Here is a 21,649-nt window from a genome sequence, read left to right on the forward strand (position 1 = left end):
GATTGTCTGCGTGGCACCAAGTCAGCGTGCTTTGCCACGCAGCGCGCTCCGGTTCGTCAAAGCTGCTGACTAGGCGGTCCTACATAGTATATTTTTTTTTAATTATGTTTTAACCTTCAGTTTTTTATTTTTCTTTCAAAAATATCTTCGAACCCAAATTTTCATCAATTTTTCCCAAAATTATTTTTAATTTCATCTTCCACCTATTTTTTTCTAATTTTACATTAAATAAAAATTTATAAAATTAAAATTTATATTTCTGTACATTAATTTTAATTTTTAAAATTAATTCCGAGTATTATAAACTCCCACTTGGAAAGTCATATAGAAACTCTAAAGCTTTCTTTATAATTGTTCCTTGGAGAATTTTTTATAATAATTCAATCTTTTTTAGTAAAATAGTTAGATTAACAACAAAACCTTAGATCTTTGAATGAGTGTTATTACTCACATACATAAAAATCATATATTATTGAGAATAACATACGATATCTAGACTATTTTAACTCTTTCATTCATGAGAAATACATAAATGTTATCAAAGTAAATACCTTATTTTATAAGTTACATGAGTCATTGAATTTAAGCTCTTCAAATAAATGATGTCTTCAATTGTAATACCTTATTTTATAAGTTATATAAGTCATTAAATTTAAGCTCTCCAAATGAAAGACGTCTTCATTTGTACTTTAACTGTAGTAACTGGAAAAAAGAAAAAAGAAACGATGTCGTTTTAAGATGGACGCGCAGGAAGAGAGGAAAAAAAAGAAAAGAAAAAAGAGGAAAAGAAAAAAAAGGAGGAAAGAAAAGAAAATAGAAAAGAGAAAAGAAGGAAATGGAGGAAAGGAAAGAAAAGAGAGAAGAGAGATCTGGGGAAAGAGAAGGTTCGAGAGAAAGAGAGAAGAGCTGAAGCAGAGAGGAGTGAGAAGAGAGAGAAAGGAGGAGACAGAGGACGGTGACAGAGCAAGCCAAGGGAAAGAGGAAAATGGAGACAAGAGGTACAGTAAACTTTAAGTTTCATGCCTTGGTTGATGTAGATTTGAAATTTTGACCGTAGGTGGAGGATTTTATGTGAGTAAGAGTGGAGGTGTGTGGAGGAGGCCGCAGAAGGAGAGAGAAGAAGGAATGTGGTGCGTGAGGGAGGTACGTGAGGGAAAGTATGAACGAGGGCATATGGAAGAGGCTAGGCCGCGAGAGAAGAGAAAAAAAGGAGTGCGATATGGGAGTGAGGTTCGTGAGAGGGAGGAGATCGTGTGTGAGCGTGAATGGAGGCTTATGGAGGGGGCCTGGAGAGGAGCGAAAGGAAGGTGTGCGGCCTGTGAGTGAGGTTTGTAAGAGGGAGGAGATTTGTATGAGCACGAATGAAGGTTTATGGAGGGGACCGCGGGAGGAGAAAGAGGGAGGAACGTGGTGTGTGAGTGAGGTCCGTGTGAGAGAGAGGATTCTGTGTGAGTATTAGGGGAGGTATGAGGAGCAGTCCGCAGGAGGAGAGAGAAGGAGAAATGCGGTGTGTGAGTGAGGTCCGTGAGAGAGAGGTGATTTCGGGATTTGAGAGTGGAGTATCTAGAGTAGGCTGTGGAGGGAGAGAGAGGAAGGGATTTGGTGAGTGAGGTGGATTTGTGTAAAAGAGGAAGTAGTGTGTGGATGCAGAAAATTTGGGAGGAAGAAAGAGAGGCCGTAGAGTATGGGTTTAAAGTGTCGAACTAGAGGTGTGTGGGTGTAGCTGTGTAAGGCGAGGGGATGAGTGGTGTAGCTGTGTGGTGTGAAGGTACGGGTTATATATAGGTTGGTATAGCTATTGTAAATTTGGTAGTTGGCAAGGGAACGTTGCTGGCGTGGGTGTGTTAAGTACTAGTGTGTGTCTTATGGGGAGATGCGTGTGGTTTAGGTATACATGTTAAAGGTATAGGAGAGCTTCAAGATAAGGTGATGGAGTAAGGATAGGATGATATTATTTTTGGGTTAGTAGCATTAGGGGATGCTGATGTTGGTTGTCCCTACCTAGAAGAAGTAAGTTGATCGCCGATGGTGGTGATGGTCAGGGGACTCCGACGGGAAGGGGTTTGGTCGCCGATATTGGTGACGGGAAAGAATGGTATTTGGGTGTGTGTGTGGCCTATTAGGGGTCGAGGGATAGGTGGTTTATTGGTGGTCGCCGATACTGGTGACTAGTGAGAAGGGAATCTCTGTGTGTGTGTGGCCTATTAGGGGTCGAGGGATAGGCGATTTATTGGTGGTCGTCGATACTGGTGACGGATGAGAATGGAATCTGTGTGTGTGTGTGGCCTATTAGGGGTCGAGGGATAAGCGGTTCATTGGTGATCGCCGATACTGGTGACGGGTGAGAATGGAATCTCTGTGTATGTGTGGCTTATTAGGGGTCGAGAATTATGCTGTTTATTGGTGGTTGCCGATACTGATGACGGGTGAGAACGGAATCTGTGTGTGCGTGTGGCCTATTAGGGGTCGAGAGATAGGTGGTTTATTGGTGGGCGTCGATACTAATGACGGGTGAGAATGGTATCTGCGTGTGTGTGTAGCCTATTAGGGGTCGGGAGATAGGCGGTTTATTGGTGATCGCTGATAAGGGTGACGGGAGAGAGTATTTGTACGGTTAGAGGACGTCGAGGAGCAGTCACAATTAACATGCATGATTTTTTTAAAATTACTAAGGGTAGGTATTAGGTTAAGTAGGTGGAGTACATATAGGACCCCTGAGTTCCCTATTGTTGTATATGATGCTTGTAACTTAATTTTTATTGTACTGAGTTGTATATACTCACTCTTTATTATTTACAGATGAAGTAGGGATGGAGTCGGAATCGGAGTTGCTGATTTTCGAGCCTAGCAAATAGAGGAATAGGGCAATAATGCTTTCGTTATTTGGCATGATTGAGTGTGTAATAACTAGTAGTAGGGTAGATAGTATGTATGCTGGGAATCTGTGAGATTCTTTTTCACTGTGATATTACATGTAGGGTTGTAGGTTTACTGTGACTCTGAATAATAGATTGCGGTAAGGTTTTTATGTTTGTGGTGGATTTGGAATGATGCGTTCATATGTGGCCGTGGAATTATCGTAGTTTACGCCATTAAGAAAAAAAAAAACGGGGCATTACATTAACTGACAAGCTCATTAATGATCGCCTTTATTTCTCAAGGTGGGTTTACTTGGAACAAGATCAAGAAAATCAAATGCCTTAACGAGCATTATTTATTTCTACAACAAGAGTAAAAATTGTTTATCTGCTAAACAACACTAGTGTGAACAACACTATTCATATTTGTAACTAAACTTTGGGTGTAGTATTCATATTTAATTTGAAAAATTTTATATATCTCTAGTTTAGGGGGAAAAAATATTATTCAACTACAAAATTTTTACTATTAATAGACATTATTAGCCACCAATAATACCATTATATAAACTATGCTCCAAATCTCTATCTCTGTCTTTTAAATATTTAGTTAATTTAAAACATTAAAATCTTCTCCAATATGACTATCAACATATTAAGTAAAGTTAGCAATTGAGATCGATATTTTATTCTTACTCAAAACTATAGCAGCGAAACTTATAAAAGACTGTTGAAGATAAGATTATACTATTTTAAGAATCAAGGTTCAAGATTCTTGTTTTAGTCTTTGTTTTGTTTCTTTTCCAATTTTTTGTCAAAAAATAAATAAACTAAATAATAGCAAAAGTGTTGAGATTTGACGTGAATGACATGCTCTAAAATTTAACAGACACTAATTAATTATGCATCATTTCTATTGTTAAGATAACTATATTAGTATAAACACTTAAGACAAATAGATGGAAACCTCATATCTCCGTCTTAAGTTAGATAGCACATATGCAATTTACTATAAAAATTTAGGTTTTGTGAAATTTGATGCGTTGATCAAGCTGGTTGATCACTATAAGTTTTGTAATAAAGATCTGAGTCTTAATAGTACGTGGAGTTAATTATTTTTTTTTTATTAAAATTTGTAAAGATATCATACTCTATCGATTTTTTTCTATTATTATTTTGAGTAATAACAAGTACTAAATCATTTTCTTAATGTATTTCACATGCATGTTTTTTTCTCTCTTTGTCAACCACGAGTGAGAAACCACCGACCATGCAACAAGTTAGATGTTTAAGATTGAATATTAAACGATGTGAATAGAAATAGTTGAAGCTTGCTGGTAATTTCCGGGAGCCATACATCCTCTCGATTCACTTCAAATAAAATAATCATCAAATAATAATTTCCATCAAATACTAACAAGGAAAAATACCGAGTGCAGGTGTAGATTAATTAACTAATAAACCCTCGTCTTAATTAAATGTAGGTGGTTGGTATTATGTCATGTGTATATATATTTCAATGATCACACATAAATCAAGAATTTGGTCCCACCAACAGAAGAAGATCATGGCATTTCATTAATCAAGAGTCAACTACACGCTCAAAATGTTGAGAATGTGAAAACGTGTCTCCTACTAACTAATCCATCCATTTCCCAAATTCATATTTAATTATAAAAATAATTATACTTAAAACACAATGTAATTGTATCATGCCAAAATCTCACTCCAAAAATTCTCCAATTTATAAAATATTCAAGTTTTTGGGTCATATTTTAATATTAAATTGATAATTTATAACCCAACTAAAGTTTGTGAAGTTAGAATTTTCTAATTGTTCTCTTTGAATTTTCCATTATAAAATTAAAAAAAGAGTTAATCTTTTACATAAATTTGGAGTTCAAGAAACCCATAATAAAATTATAAAAAAAAATAAAATAAAGTTTTTAATTAAATTATAATCGACACAAATTGCTCACTTAAATCTAATTAATCTTGTAATTTTGGTGGATAAGAACATCTTAACAAATTTTTTTTTTTTTTTTTAAAGTAATAAATAAAATCATGAATAAATTATAAGAATGAATTGTTCTCCAAGTATGTTATGGTAATTAATTATCTTATATTATTATATTTAAAAGTAATTAATTACAAATGATTGACTATATTTAGTTTATGTTATAACTCTCAAATAATTTTGTATTATAAATATATAACGTACGTTTTGATTTAGAACAAATTTAAGGGCAATTAAAAACACTAATCTAAAATTGAGAATTATGTTATGTACACGTTAATTTTGGGGGCAGGCATCAAGGTCAACGTGTTATATTAATCCCAAGTACATTCTGAAAAGCAAAAAGTACATGAAACTTTCTTCCCATAATATGATATTGCAGCTATATATATATATATGTATATATAATTCAGGGTTATAGTAATAAGTTAATACATAATTATGACTAAACAGGCAATCGTTAATTAACTATTAGATTAAATTCTATACAAAAAGAAAGTGTATCTATAAAATGGGGTTGGTTTCCCCCCACCAGCATACACCAAATTTAACATCTTATATATATATATATATATATGCATATGTGTGTGTACGCGTGCCTCACTATTATTATCCGTTGAAAAAAGTGAAAAAAGCGAGCACTAACTTTTTGGAAAATGAACATGCTTGAATGGAGTGGATATATATATATATGCACCACCATCACGAAACATATATATACATATACACATATACATATACATATATATATCCATATTCATACAACACATGCTCCTTGCATAGTGGATATCCACATAATTTCCAACAATAAGTATATGCTCTAATTCAATTTTCATAAATATTTGCACTTACTTCTCTCGCTCCTCATATTTTATTCTTAAAAAAATATAAAATATTCAAAGAAATAATAAAAATACATGCAGAATACAATATATATATATATATATAAATACAATATTTTATTTTAATTTTAAAAAATTATTCACAAAAAAAAGAAATAATAATAAAATTAAATAACTATACATACTAAAAATATTTAATCATGTCATAAATGATGGGTTGGCTGCAGAATGTAATCTGTCTTGTACTAGAGATAAAATATAATATAAATATTATTTCATATTAATAAAATTATACGGAAGTTAACAAATATATATTTAAATAAATAACTATTATCCGTATTATTAAATTAATCATTTTAAAATATTTTATATTAGAACTGTGAATAGATAATTATTATATATATGATCATATTAAATGTAGAATTATTCCAAAAATTAAATAATTAACACGTGCCCAATCTTGGTTTTACTTATACATATATAATGTATATATTATACTCAACTCATATCCTCTGTGGATTTATGAAATTTTTTTATTTTTTTAACACACCTTTAGTCACCCTATGACCCACTAATTATAAAAACGATTCAGAGAATAATAAAAGTATTATTAAACTAATTTTATAAATAGAAAAAAATTATTTCCAATTAAAAAAATACACATTAAATTTAATAAAAATAATAAATTTGGAATGAAAAATTAATTTTTATAATCTCTTAACAAATTTAAATACTATCGTGTTGAACAATATTAAATTTAATTAAATATCAGTTCACTAATTTATTGAATTATTTAGTAATTTCTTAGTCAAATCCTTAATTATTATTTAATTTTAACTCAAAATCATAAGATATAAGTAGAGTAATCCATACGGTACGAAATAAATCTTATTAAAAAAATATAAATAATTATATAATTAAAATACATAAAAATATATAAAATTTTATTATATAAACTAAAATAAATAAATAAAAAGAGTTAAAGTGATCAAATTATGATATCTAAACCATTTGATGATTAATTAACTTAATTGATCGGACTGATTTAATTAATTTTCTGTTGATTTTAATTAATTTGTACCAACTTAATTTTAAATGAATTGGTGTATTTACTAAATTGAATCAAGTGGGGTTGGTTTTTTTTTTTTTTTAAAGAAAAGTTTAAAATATTATCAAGTTAAATTCTTTATTTTATTGTGATTATTTCAAATAAAAAAAATGTAATTATCATATTATATTTTTTTATTTATTTTGGATACGCTATGATTTATTATAATAAAAATTAATTTTATTTATGATAATTTTATTAATATATTATAATATTTTTTTAAATTGAGGTTGTAACTTGTATTCCTCAAATAAATAATGAAGAAGTGAGTATTTCTTTTATGATTGGAATGTCTACGAAATTGGTCATTCTAATTTTATACTTGTCATTATATATATTACTAAATATGCCAAAATCAAAGAAATGGAGAGAAAAAATAAATAAATAAATATATAATTGTGTTCCTCCATAAACATAAAGCAAAAGCTAAAAAAGATTCCTGTCGTTTATTGTTGTTGCATAAACTTTTTAAAAAGTAGGAAATAGCAAAAGAATATTCTTGAGAGATATGGTAGACCAAATTAATTTGAGCAAAATTAAGTTTATGTTTTTTCGTTTAATTTGTATGTATATATATAAAAAAAAAAATCAGTTTAATATTATAATAAATGTTAGAAAATAATTAAACACTATATGATAAAGCGCTCTTTTTATTATTATAAAATAAAATAAAAAAATGGAACTAAATTTAAAAAAAAAATTATGAAGCATATTATAGATTAGCATATGAGAACATTACATTAATATAATTCATTTATAAGTATACATGATAGCCGGTCCACTATGTACTAGTTAGTGTTTTAAGTGAGTGCGTCTTGGAATAATTACTTTTGGGAGTTGGATAGGATATAAGATTTAATCTTGTTAATTAATTTGTGTGAGCTCCTCATTCCCTCTATTTATTAATGTATTTAGAATTTGGAGTATATAAGAATATTGTTTAATGTTTCGTGCAATCCTACTATATTGTTTCAATGTAGTTATTAATTGGTACTACTGAATTATGCCACACACTTTATACTTTTTTTATATTTACGTGTGTGTGTGTGTGTGTGTATACATACATTATTTTGAGAAAACTACACATTCATTTAATTGAGTAAGGAAAAAAAAAAAATTCTATATAATATAATACAAAAGAAAATTTATGTACTTAAAAGTAAATTTCATATAGTTTTGGCATATATTTGATTAGTTGTTGTTACCCATCAAAATTAAAATGGTTAGTTTCAGAAATGGAGGGTTTTTATTTATATTATAAATTGTAGTTTTTATGGGGATTATGTGTGAGGTTTGACATATTTAATTTTGTATGTATTATATAGTCCACTTTGATTTTTTTTTTTTGTTAAGACAAAATAATTATTTTATATAATCATAAATAAATTCTAATTTAATAAAACTATGTGATTCAAATTTTAAATAATATAAATTTTGATTTTAAAAATATGTAAAAGTACATTAAATAGGAATAAACTTTTGGCATATCAAATAAATTCCTGTATAAAAAAGTTGGATTGAATTGGTAAACAACAATTAATAAGCTTTTAATACACAGTTGGAGTTGGTGTTATTAATTGTAATTATTTGACTATGGATGATCCTTTTAATTTCGAATTTTATTTAACAGAAAATATAACTATACACAACCAATTTTATTGTCCATATTAATTTGAACAGACAATTGAATTCTATTTTTTTTTAAAAAAATATAAATAATATTTTTGTTTTCTCTTTAAAAAGACTTTTGAAACATAAATTCAACCCTTTAATTCTTTTCTTAATTTACAAGCTATCTATGCTTGTGAATTTTTCAATTCAATATTTCAAAACTTAAATTTTTAATACATTTCAAATATATATATATATATATATACCACGTCATCAAATGCGCAGTATATCCATTGAAAATATTTAATTTCCAGGTATACCGGATATCAAGTGCACGACAATTTTGAATATCGACCAAAGTGAACTTGATCGCCATGCAATCTTTTACATTCAACTTAATTTTTTCTTTTTTTTCTCTTAGAAAAAACATCTCAATTTCTATACAAATTTAGGCAGCTATATGAATATATTGCTCTTATAGTTTATATAATATATAAACAATTTTAAAAGAAAAATTTATTAAAATTGAAACAATTCTGAACTGAAAGAAAAATAAATTCATAAATTTAATACGAAATAGTATAATAATATTAGGGTTTACATTCTTTATACATAAATTTAAATGTCCAATAAAACTACGTAAATATTTCTTTCATAACAGTTCATAAAAAAAATAAAAAAAACTAAATAAATATATGAAAATAGTAAATAAATATTGTAGGAAGATTAACCTCCACTAACTCTTGATAGGATCCTGTGAACACCTACTCACAGCCTTTCTGCTGATCAGAATCTGGGTTTTAATTTTCTTAATCTAAAATGGTTAATAAGGGTAAGCTACATTAACCTAATAAAAATATCACACTACTCGCCGATAAGGAAACTGAAAATTGGTAAAAAAACATAAAACGACTAATAGAGTTCTTAATTTAAGTAAGTTCATTTATTACAAAAAAAACTATTTACTGTATACTTACAGTTATGAGATTTCTAAAATCAACCTATAAAAACAATAATTCAAATGACATTATGATCTCTTATATAAGTGAACAAGAACAACAACTTTCTCTTTTTTTTTCTGCTTACTGGTACCTCTAGGGGTTCATAAGGATGTCCCCCTACGCGTGAACCCAATATCTAAACTTATCGATTATTCGGCCGTCCTCATATTTCGTCCGGTATGAGCGCCAAAATGTCATCTCTTGGTACCCCGTCTGGTATGAGGGTGAACTAGGTCGTCCTCATACCCTATCCGGTATGAGCGCCAAAAATATCATCCTTCGATACCCCATCCAGTATGAGGTGATATTCACGGTAAGGTTCCCTATGTACCTAATTCGTCCACCATCTCTCAAAATATCCAGTAAGACAACTATTTATTAATTTACATCATCAAGCAATTTCATATCTGTATGTTAATTTCACATTTCACAATCAACTGTAAATCACGTAAAACAAGTGATATATGTATCAAGAAAATACAATTGAATCATTTAACTATTTCAATATATTATCATGTATTTAAAGTTGTACGAGCAAGTAATAAGTTAAATAGGATAAATAAACAACTAACCGATTCCAGCTCCATTAGTGACTTATAATTATTTTCAAAATTTTTTAAATTCTACAGAATACCATATTATTGATTTTTAAGCTTCAATTCTATAACAGAAAATATGGTGAAAGATTCTTACATGAATCAGTGTTCGAAAGACTATACTTTCTACTGCATCTCCTAGTGGTCTCTGGATTTCTTGAATTTTTCTGCGAAGATTAAACACGCTTCACTTACCTAATAAAATAACACAAGAACTCAAAATTGGTGTTAAAAATCCCTTTCAACCAATTTCGGGATTCTGGCAAGGCGGCGCTGCCGTGCTCTGGCGACGGCACTACTGCCCGCAGCGGTAGTTTACCTTAGTCTGGCCGTCTTTGGCCTATTTATGTCAGTTTTGGCTGACTTTACACATATCCATGCGAAAAAACACGTTATGGAGCTTCGGTTCGCCAAAAAAATCAAAAAACTAAAATTTACCGGTGGCGAGATTTTTGAGTGCGGCGGCTCTGCCGACTCTCTTTTGCGGCTGGGATTCCTCCTTCGGTCAACCTGTAGAAAATAGAACGGTGAATACAATGGTGAAAAAATCGCACGAAACAAGAACCGAAAAAACGCTCATCGAATGAGGTTGCAGGTTTTGGGCCGCGCCGGCCCCGCTGGGTTTTGCCCACAATTTTTGGCTCATTTGCCATTTGTTTTGCTCTGATATGGCCACAAGGGTGCTCAGAATCGAATTTTGAGCGGGTGAAAGAATTTTTACCTTTTTGGGCGGTTAGAGTGGCTCCGGTGCAACGACAATCGATGGTCGGCTTCATTCTTCGACGTCTGGTTCTTCTTTTCTGGCGGGGAGCTGGCAGTTAGAGTTCGAATTTTGCGTGATGCGAAATATTTATACTCATCCCGGGTTAATTTGGGCCGTTCATACTGATCGATCTCGTCCGTTCAATTGCGCCTAATGAAGAAACGAATCTGAACTGCTTATCATGTTTGATCTTGATCGTCGATCGCGCCTAAAGGAAAAACGAATCTGGATCGTTCATCATGTCTGATCTCGACCATTCGATCGTACTTAAGGGAGAAACGGATCCGAATCATCCACACGAGCGAGATCGATCCTGGGCCGTCCGATCACGGGGTACTCGGATCGCCAGTATGGCCTCCTATGTGGCACCAATGTCAACGCGTCTGGCCACGCAGCGCATTCTGGTTCGTCGAAGCTGTTGACTGGGCAATCTTACATGGTCGAACTTTCTCTAATTGCACTTTAATTCTTTATTTTCAATTTTTCTTTCAAAAACACCAACCGAACTCAAATTTTCGCTTTTTATTTTTAAAATTATTTTCAAATTCGTCCTTAATTCGTTTTTTTTAATTATTATTATTATTATTATTACATGTTAAAGACCAATATTCCTTTTTTGGTATTAATTGTTTTGATTTGGTAAAGTAAATATACTAATTGATACAACTCGGTTTACATATTTTTTAATATCTACTTAGTCAAGTATGATGTGTCCGTACTACACCATGTCCATGCACCCTCCCTGCCCGTATAAACAGTTACTTATATAATGATCCTACCCAATTCAAAGTCTGAATGTATTTATTTTATCAAAATAATTATTGAAGGGTATTAGTTACAATACAAGAAAATGCATAAATTAGACGAGAAAGATGTGATTGGGTCAATTCAAGTGTGATAAAAAGGCTAAAAACGACATAGCAGACTTTTCTTGAAACTCAAACAAAATATTTTGTTTAATTACTTTCTTTTATTGATTTATTAAATTTGTTGCAGTAAACAAAAGCGACAACCCGAACGCGAACACGAACTCCAACGCGTATAGACTGAAAACGAAAGATTGATAATATAATATTTTATTTATTTGTTTATCAACCCATCTTCGTCTATATATACCTCCTCTCATCTTTTCAATCACAGTTGGTTTCAATTTTTCTCTGTGTTCTATTTTCTTCTCTCTCTTATCTCTCTCCATGCAGATTAGCTCTACGCTTCCGGCTCATAACCTCAACATCTTTCAGGCGAGGAGATCCACTTTCAGATGTCAGCAATCGCCGTTAAACCCTTTCACGAATAAGCCTCTCTCTTCCGCTTCTTTCTCTCTGCGTTCTCACAAGTCAATTACCTCCACTGAGTTGACCAAGCTACACCTCTCTAACCTCGAGAAGTTGCTTCAAAAGCAAGCTCCAGACTCAAACCAGCATGATCTACTTCCCCCCGTTAGTTTTTCCAACAAGAAATCTAGGGCCTCGTTTGAAGGCTTAAACCTGGAGAGAATTTGGCCGGAAATGAAAGCCGCCGAGGAGATGTCTCCCAGACACCTTAACCGGCTTCAACGGCTTTTATCCAAGACGCCGGAGTATTCTCCCAGGAACAGTCTTGGCTCCCGGTGGCGCCAGTATCACGGCTGCAATGACTGGGCCGGGTTACTCGACCCGCTCGACGAGAACCTCCGGAGGGAAGTGGTCAGGTATGGGGAATTCGTTCAAGCCGCTTACCATGCCTTCCACTCTTCTCCAGGCATGTCAGCAGACGAAGCTCCCTTGCCCAGACACGTGGCGTTACCCGATAGGTCCTACAAAGTAACAAAGAGTCTCTACGCTACATCCTCCGTCGGGTTACCCAAGTGGGTGGACAAGGTGGCGCCGGATCTCGGGTGGATGACCCAACGATCAAGCTGGATCGGGTATGTAGCAGTTTCCGATGACAAAAAAGAGATCCAACGGATGGGAAGGAGGGATATTGTGATCGCGCTACGAGGAACCTCCACGTGTCTAGAATGGGCCGAGAATTTGAGAGCCCAGTTAGTTGACATTCCCAAAACGGAGGACGACAACACGCAAAACGCAAAAGTGGAATGCGGATTCCAGAGTTTGTACAAGACACGTGGAGATCACGTTGCGAGCTTAGCGGAATCCGTGGTAGAAGAAATTAGACGGTTAACGGAGTTATACAAAGGGGAGACGTTAAGCATAACGGTGACAGGTCACAGTCTCGGAGCGGCGTTAGCGGTGTTAGTAGCGGAGGAATTGAGCGGGTGCACAAGTGAAGCACCGCCGGTGGCGGTATTTTCATTCGGCGGGCCGCGGGTGGGGAACAAAGGGTTCGCGGATCGTATAAACAGGAAGAAAGTCAAAGTACTCCGGATAGTCAACAATCAAGACCTGATAACCAGAGTACCGGGAATATTTTTCGCAGAAGAAGATCAAGATGAGAAATCTGCGAAGAGGATGACGAAGATCAGGAGTGTGATAGAACGGAACAACCCACTGGCATACTCTCATGTGGGAGCTGAGCTGAGGGTGGATACAAGGATGTCGCCGTACTTGAAACCTAATGCTGACGTCGCCTGCTGTCATGATCTGGAGGCGTATTTGCATTTGGTAGATGGGTATTTGGCATCAAACTGTCCGTTCAGAGCAAATGCGAAGAGGAGTCTATGGAAGTTGGTGAATGAACAGAGGTCAAATGTGAAGCAGTTGTATACAAAAAAAGTAAAGTCGTTGACTTTAAACAAGCTTGACGCAGATACAATCTCCAGCATCCCTTCTTGTTTGCCAAGTCCATCCTGATCATCATATACTATAATTATATATAATACTACTTTAGATAATCCCAAGAAATTATGAAAAAGAATGGAGAGGAAATATTCAAACTTCATGTTATTAAGAAGAAGTAGAGATATAATCCTTCATTCATTTTTACCCAAAAAAGAAATATATGAGAAAGAAATTTCTTTTTTGGGTGGTGCACTGTATTAGATCTAGCTAGTTGTTATGGAGCAGTAATGTTTACTAGCTAGTTTTCGGTACAAGAAGTAGACTGTAATAAGTTCTTTTTTTTTTCAATGAATAGTAAGTGTTTGTGTATACATCCCACATATATATATATATACACACACACACACACACATGAAAGATCAGAGGCTAGCTTGTTGCTGCCATGATCTTCCGTTTTGCCAATCTTAACATATATATATATATATATATAAATATCTAACTTTGAGGTGGATTTTGAGCTGTTTTTAAACTGAGTTGGAACCATTTTTGGATCAAATTCGAGCCGTTTGGGTCAAGTTCAAGTGTATATTATATATACATATACAGTGAAAAATTAATGAAGTTCAATATTGATGTACCCTTAAAGCAAAATATATATTCATGAGCATCAGACTTATAAAAAAAACATAGTTATAAGGAGCAGTAGAGGTGCTTTGAGAAGTTAGTGAGTTTACATAGAATCATGAACCTTCCATTTACTCTTATATAAGTCCAACTTTAAAATGATAGCAAACATAATAGGAAGATCCATTGAGGTGGATCTTGTCGTACTGGACTACAGTAGAGAGTCAAAATTGAAGTGATCATTTCCGAGAATACTTCATATTTTTGCTACTAATTTAAATCTACAAGGTATTTCGGATATTTATTTGGTATTTTTAATTTTCAAAAAATTTGTATAAATTTTTTTAAAATAAAAATTATCACATACCAATTATTTTAAAATGTCATTTTAAATATACCATTTTGTTTAGTAAACGAATATTCACTCTTGTTATTAGTGAAATAAAAACTTTAAATAACCAATGAAGTCTATGATCATGATGATTTTTAAGTACAATATTAAAATATATATGATCACATTAGGATATAAAGTTATATATTTTTTTCTTTAGAAGCAGATAATAACTTTTTCAAAAAAAATAATTACCCCTCAATTAAAACATCTTTCATGCATAATATATGCGTGTGTGTGTGTAAATATATATATATATATATATATATCAATGGAGGCTGCAAAGAAATGTGAAAGAAAATTCTGTCAACATCGAGTCTGATTTTCTCACCGACCAGATGAATCCTCGCCTTTATGCATATGTGATGAGAGTGGATGGAATTAGACCAGACTGGATATGGAAGTCGGACAATACTGAATATATACATATATATATATATATATGCAAGTAATAAATCAATCATAAATGGGCAGCAGTAAGCCGGCTGGATATAGAAGTAACTAACAATAAAGGAACAACAGAACCCAGTTTGTGACTTCGTTTCTATAAGCAACTCACAAAGTCAAGCGTACGTCCGCCACCTTTACTGCTATATTATATATATATATATATATATATATATATATATATATTATGCATGTGTTGCTTGACTAAAGTTTCAAAATTAATTAAACTGTAGTTTTTTCCTTTTAATAATTCCTCAATTATGTGAGCAAATTATAATCGCGTCCATATATGTGTGTGTGTATATTTCAAATCAAAGTAATTCTGCTTAAAGAGCACACACAATAAACTTCTTTAAAAATCTTGAAATTAGTAAGAGAGTTTCTCCTGTGATCAACCTTCTTCATTAACCTTTCAAAATTCTAAGTGGTTTCTTAGAATTTACAGAAAGAAAAAATGAAGTATTGAAAAAATGTATAATAAAAACAACACGTGTATATATTTCAAGTCTTCAAATATTATACGATACTATACAAATATAAAATACATATATCCCCCATTTTATAATAATAATAATTTACAAGGTTTGGCACGTGTTAGTTACACAATCATGCATCCAAGTCCCAACAATAACATGATACACGTGCGCCATACATGTGTTTTAATAACCCCAAACTGATAAATAAATATTTTATTAAATTAAAATTTCATACACGAGTTCTTTATTCGGTTTCCAGGTGGACACGTACGTTTTCACGTGAATTACAAAATGATTTTCACTTTAATTTGGCTTTTCACAGAACAATCATACGAGAAAGAAACACCAGCACAACTTTTAACGTGCATATCACTTGTATGCTCTTTGTTTTTTTATTTGTCTTCTCAATACCTAAAATTCCGATTACATGTTAATATATATATATATACTCCAAATGAACTGACAAAAAAAAAAACAAAGAGCATACACTCACAATTCTATTCCAGTGTTCATTTGTCAGTCCAAATTCTGGGAAGTCCTCGAGAATACTTTCCAAATTCCACCACAATCAACTTCATCCAAAAGAATCAACAGGGTAATTGCAAGGACAAGCAGATAACAACTGCTTTTTCTTGCCACTCACATCTCAGTGTGATTGGAAGAAGTAAAATAAGAAGACAGGAAGAAAGCATTAATTACTAACACAAGCTTCCATGTCATCTGCTTTATCAACCTTTCACAAAGCCAAAAGAAAAATGCTTCAGCTATATTCTCTCCTAACTCACTTGCTGTTCTGACTACCCTACAGATCATTTAACATGGAATAAACAATTACTATAGACCTGACAGCCTCCAACATGGTTAAACTATTGTCAATGGAGACGAATTCAGTTTTAATAGGATGTGGAAACCTTGTCCTACTAACTTCCAAACTTCCATCTTCACTTATAATTTCAGAATTTCAGTCTTAACACTAATCAAGCTAAAGGACAAGGCAGGCAGGCCAAAAAAAAGCCTTTATAAGACTCATCCATTCTTCCAGAGGGGGGCATTGATCTACCAAAATAAGTCACTCTAGAAAATACGACACGGAAGAAAATAGAGAATGGGAGGCTAAAACAAAAATCTCCACCTACTCAACCAAAAATGATGATACTACTACCCAGTTCCACTGACAAAATAGACTCATTTCACCTAATTTAACCCAAAAAGGAGAAACAAAATATGAAAAAGAAAAAAAAAAAAAAAAAGGTATGCATGCAAGTCAACCACAGTAGGATACCACAGGCGTACACACCCATGGTTTAAGTATCTAAAATTTACACCCAAGAAAAGAAACTTCAATTTAAATATGGTTTTCTTAATACAGGAAGCCGTGGTTCCTGTTGATAATCATATCCTTCAAGACATCCGGAACACCAAGTGCTAGTAACTTCACTTGCCACCCAAGGAGGGGAACTGCCCTGGATCTTCAATGGAGGGTGCTGGTGCATTGCTCTGGTTCCCGCCAAATCCACCTCTTGAACCACGCCCACGACCTCGCCCACGCCCACCAGGATTGTAGTACCTTTCCCCTTCAGCAGGTTTCAAAAACTCATTTATGCTTACAGCCTACAAATTTGAAAACAGAGATTAGCACATCATAAGGAATGAGCTCAAATTATTATGCACAAAGACACTGACCAACAGAACTAACAACCCAATTCAATCAAAAGACAATCAATTCTTACAACTTATCTACTATGGCACCCAAAGAAATAGCAAAGCATCTATCGGGAATGACAGAATACTAATTAACTCAAATCAAAAGAATTTGACGCTTCAAACCTATGATCTAAAGGACCAAACTGGTCGTGGTAATCAACTTAGGTACACATGCAAGGTGTCCAATGCACACTGTTATAGCATCATCTTTCATGCAAACAATGAAACAAGTTGTACTAGTTTTAGTTTTAGCAGGCAGTACTCTTGCAATAACACTCAATTTTTTTTTATATCTACCTATATGTAAATATGCTACACATACAGAGAGAAAAAAAAATAGACAGTAGCTGAATGCACTCATGCATGCACTGTGGTCACATGCACACCCATTTCACAACTAATAAATGATTTTGGGAAAACAAAAATGATAACTATCCAGAAACAAAACCAGCACCACTAAAAAAAGTCAAAATACAACTAATAAACCAGGTAGACAAAAGATGAAAAACCTTCTTTGCTTTCTCTTCTTTTTCAGCAGCATCTTTGCGCTTGTCCTTTTCAGAACCCTAACAACAAATTGACACATTTCATAATATCCATATCATGCTATCTAATGAATTAAATGCAACAAATTTCAGGAGGTCTTACCAGTTTGATGAAAACATCATCACTGCTCTTTTTATTTGAAAGTTGTTGCATGGACTCAAAGTCTTTGTCCAAGCCAACTTTCCTCTCCTCAGCCTTTAGGGCAAGCAAAGCTTTCCTCTTCTCTTCACGTATTTTCTCATACTCTTCCAAAGTCATCTCCTTCACAAATGCAAGCATATGAAAAAAACAGGCTTGCAAAAATTGATCAACAGAAAGCAGTTATGACATCTAAAAGCAGAAATCAAAACAAACCATGACCAGTTGCAAATTATCATGACATATTAGTTAGAAGAAACTCCAAAGATGCTCAGACCACAAAATTATATGATTTCCAAATAAATTTATGATATCAATTTAGGTTTCCACATTATTATTCACAGCTTCATTTCTATTTTTTATTTTTCTTTTCAACTGATGGGCAGAATTAACAGCCGCTTTTACTAAAAATAAAAAAAAAAGGCCTGAAGAACAAGCAGCCTGCATGTGCAGATAATTCAGCCTTGATATTAGTTGTATTCAACAAAGAACAGCTCACGACCAAAAACACAGCTCACACAAACATGCTTATTGATTAAGAGAATGCTATCAGCTGAATGGATGGTGCCACACTACCAAGAACTAATAACAGGAGTTTTAGCTCATTATGGATATTGTTTCCAAGACTAGTAGATTATCCCAACTGTGCCATAACCTGCAAAGCTAAAGTTTGAGGAAGAAAAGGCCTCACTTTTGAATACTAAAATTTACCTTATCCTCAGGCTCTTTCTCTTCTGGCTCGCTGACAGGGCTTTCCTTATTTGCATCTGTAGCTTCTTCAGCTCCTGGCTGCTTCTCAGCATTCACATTCTTTTCATTCTCACCAGCAGGTTCTTCAGTCTCCCTTGTTTTGGACAAAAAAAAACACATATATTAGGCTTTTCACATGTTAAAGAGAGAACATATCAGTAGATTAATCTTAATTTTAAAAACCGCTTTTGAGTGGCAACATATATGCTTACAAAGCAATTTCATCACTTGGAGTTCCCCAATTCCCGCGACCAGCCCCATCACGTTTAATATCATTCCTAGAAACACAATGGATGAATAATTGAAGCAAACTAATAAAACCTAGTAATGCAAGACAAGACAAAGGCATTTCACATGAAAGAAAGCATATCAAGTTAAACGAACTAACCCTCGTCCTGTTCCACTGCGCCGCTCATATATCCTGCGAGGGCGTTCCCCTTCTCCAGATTCTCCATTACTGAAGCCACCACGCCGACCCCCTCGGAATGAACCTCGAGGACCACCATATCCACGCCTTTCGGGGGCTTTCCCTGCATCCCCTTCTTCAGAAGGCCTGTACCCTCCTGTGAATCCATTGTTGCCAACAGATTCGTTGTTGCTTGCATCACGATTAAATCCACCACTACCGCGACCACGGCCATAGCCACGTCCTTCACCACGGCCCCCTCCACGTCCTACTTCAGTCTTTGCCTCTCTCACTACCCAAAGTAAAGATATGATAGTATCAAGCGTACAATTTCGGGTAAAAGTAGTTAAAAGGCCTCAAAGAGGAAACTAAGAGAAGCAGTATTCCTCTAATGCCAACAAAAAATTCAGTATTCCCAACAAATATCAAACAGCACTGAAGAGTTAACAAACATAAATAGCAGTTTGCATAACTTGATGGACTACATAAAACAGTATAAGGCAGGTTGGCCAGCGGTGAGCAAAGGGAAACATCATTGCTTTTTTGAGTGCTCTATCTTGCATGTATCCTCTCTACTTACTCAAGTACCCAACAAAAGAGATCACAAATAAAAAAAAAAGAAAAATTTTTCTTGATATGGGTGGTTAAAAGAAAACTTCCAATAAATGTATAAAATATTAGGCTAAGTTCCTAATGCCCAATAAATTTTGCTAGTAAGACTAACTTGGGAGTTTAAAAAGCCAAAAAAACTCATTGAAAATAGCTAACATTTTAAACAACAATTACATAATGGAAAACTATAACAACCCTGTGAAAACAGGTATATTCACATACTTTTCAAAGTTATGTTCTTTAACTTCCTATAAAAATTATGATATAAAACCCACTTAGAGCTTCAACCAACAGATTTGTAAACAAAATATTACCAACGAGTTTGTGACAAAGCCAACACCAGACTTACAAACAAGATAAACGGAACAGCTTTTTCTTAAACCATGAAGTTCGCAGATTTCATTTTTTTTTTACTCCATTTTCTTAACAGCCTAAAAATGTTAAAAGGAAACAGACGCACACCTATCACTCAAGATCGGTAAATGAAATTGATAAGCAACTGCAAGGACACAAAAACAATACAAAACATCTTTTCTCCACTTTCCACTTATTTTCCTATTAGCTAATTGACCGAACAGAAAAACCCCTACGCCAATCCGTTGAAAATGACCAAAAAATAACGCAAAAATAGAATATTCATTGTTTTCAAAACCAATGCATATATGAAAACTCACCAGCTTGAGCCGGAGGAAGAGGCTTGGAGGGGAGCTTAGCCGGCTTAGTTGGCTGAGGCTGACCTTGAGCCGGTGTTGGTTTCTTGGGCTTCTCAAGTTTCTGCTGCTGAGCAGCGATGAACTGAGTTGGGTCCTCAGTGTCATCGTCACCCAAGAGACCAAAAGGGTTCATCGTCGCCATTCCTGTTTTGATGCTCTTAAAACACGCGAACTAAGATGAAAACCCTAGCTTTCGAGTATCGAAGGAGATAATATCAACCCAGAAAAGCTACTGCCTTTTAAGAGCCATGAGGTAATGGATCTGAGGCTTACGCAAGTTAATAAAGTAGAGATGTTTGGGGGGAGAAGTGAGTTTGGAAGCTCGGGAAGTGGAGCTGCAATGAAGGGGAAACTGCAAAATAGAGAGCCGAGAGATGAGATGGTAAGAAAAAAACCTAGCCAATGCGGCAGAGAGCGAAAGTGAAGCAAAGCCTAATCTTAAAAACCCTATTGGGGAATATTTCGGTGCGGACGCGTTTATCATAAGCACCATTTAGTTAATATTTTATTAGCCAAAATTTGTAGGTGCTTTACATTTTCTATTAAAAATTTTCAATACAACTAATAAGGATATAGTTTTTCAATATTAATTAAAAATTAGTTGCTGTTTTTAATTTTTAAAAAAATTATGTTAGTAAATTTTAAAAAGCATTTTTATTATCTGTTTTTAACAGTTAAAAAAAAATAAGTAATAAATATGCGTAAAAAAATAAATTTAAGGATAATTAAAAATAAAATATTATTTTTCTATCAATTAAATTTAAGAAAAAAATATAAAAAAAATTTTAATTAAAAAAAAACTGTGAAAACTCCCACCACCCAAAATAATAAGAGCAAATATATAATGTAACCCTAAGTTCAAAGTATATATATGTATATATCTCAGCCACTAAGGGCTCCTTGTTCTTCAATCTTCTTCTTGTTTCTATCTATCATGCTCTTACAACTCAATGCTAAATAAAAGAAACAGAAAAAGATAAAACTTTTTTTTTTTTTTTTACAGTTTCGGCTGCTGTAAATGACAAATTTCTTTATTTTACTAAACTTGTCTTTAACCCAACTTGCAAAATTACTAATTATTTTCTGACCAAGTTACTACTTAAAAAATAAAATTAAAAAATCTAAACATAATTCAGATCCTAAATGAAATATTTGAAAATATTAATAACATTTTCACCAACTCATTAATTTAACTAACAAAGACAATTGTCGAAATTGCTTTTGTCCGTAATAAATTTTTTAGAAAAATAATATCAGAAATTTACTCAGTGGTTGGGAAAACAATGATCATATCAATAAAAAAAATGTAAAATAATACCAGAAATT

General features: G+C 33.3%; 2 protein-coding genes across 3 annotated transcripts; one reads left to right on the forward strand and one right to left on the reverse strand.

Moving 5' to 3' along the window:
• Positions 1-11,914: 11,914 nt before the first annotated feature.
• On the forward strand, positions 11,915-13,885 carry PLA-I{BETA]2 (alpha/beta-Hydrolases superfamily protein). Its single transcript, XM_022047429.2, has one exon. It carries the CDS (start codon positions 11,990-11,992, stop codon positions 13,586-13,588), a length of 1,599 nt encoding a protein of 532 aa, XP_021903121.1. The 5' UTR covers positions 11,915-11,989; the 3' UTR covers positions 13,589-13,885.
• A 2,683-nt stretch (positions 13,886-16,568) lies between these two features.
• LOC110818508 (Hyaluronan / mRNA binding family) lies at positions 16,569-20,732 on the reverse strand. 2 transcript variants are annotated; one of them, XM_088217702.1, is made up of 7 exons: positions 20,285-20,732; positions 18,981-19,290; positions 18,805-18,870; positions 18,554-18,686; positions 17,807-17,965; positions 17,668-17,724; positions 16,569-17,065 (listed from the first exon to the last, which is right to left on the reverse strand). In XM_088217702.1, the coding sequence occupies exons 1-7, from the start codon at positions 20,463-20,465 to the stop codon at positions 16,889-16,891; spliced, it is 1,083 nt and encodes a 360-aa protein (XP_088073828.1). In that variant the 5' UTR covers positions 20,466-20,732; the 3' UTR covers positions 16,569-16,888. The 2 variants fall into 2 exon arrangements, with proteins under 2 accessions (XP_088073828.1, XP_088073829.1); XM_088217703.1 differs by lacking the exon at positions 18,805-18,870 and having other exon boundaries at positions 20,285-20,613.
• Between the last annotated feature and the right edge of the window lie 917 nt (positions 20,733-21,649).

This window comes from Carica papaya, chromosome 4 (genome assembly GCF_054855325.1).
Source record: "Carica papaya isolate Zhongbai chromosome 4, ASM5485532v1, whole genome shotgun sequence".
Taxonomy (NCBI): domain Eukaryota; kingdom Viridiplantae; phylum Streptophyta; class Magnoliopsida; order Brassicales; family Caricaceae; genus Carica; species Carica papaya.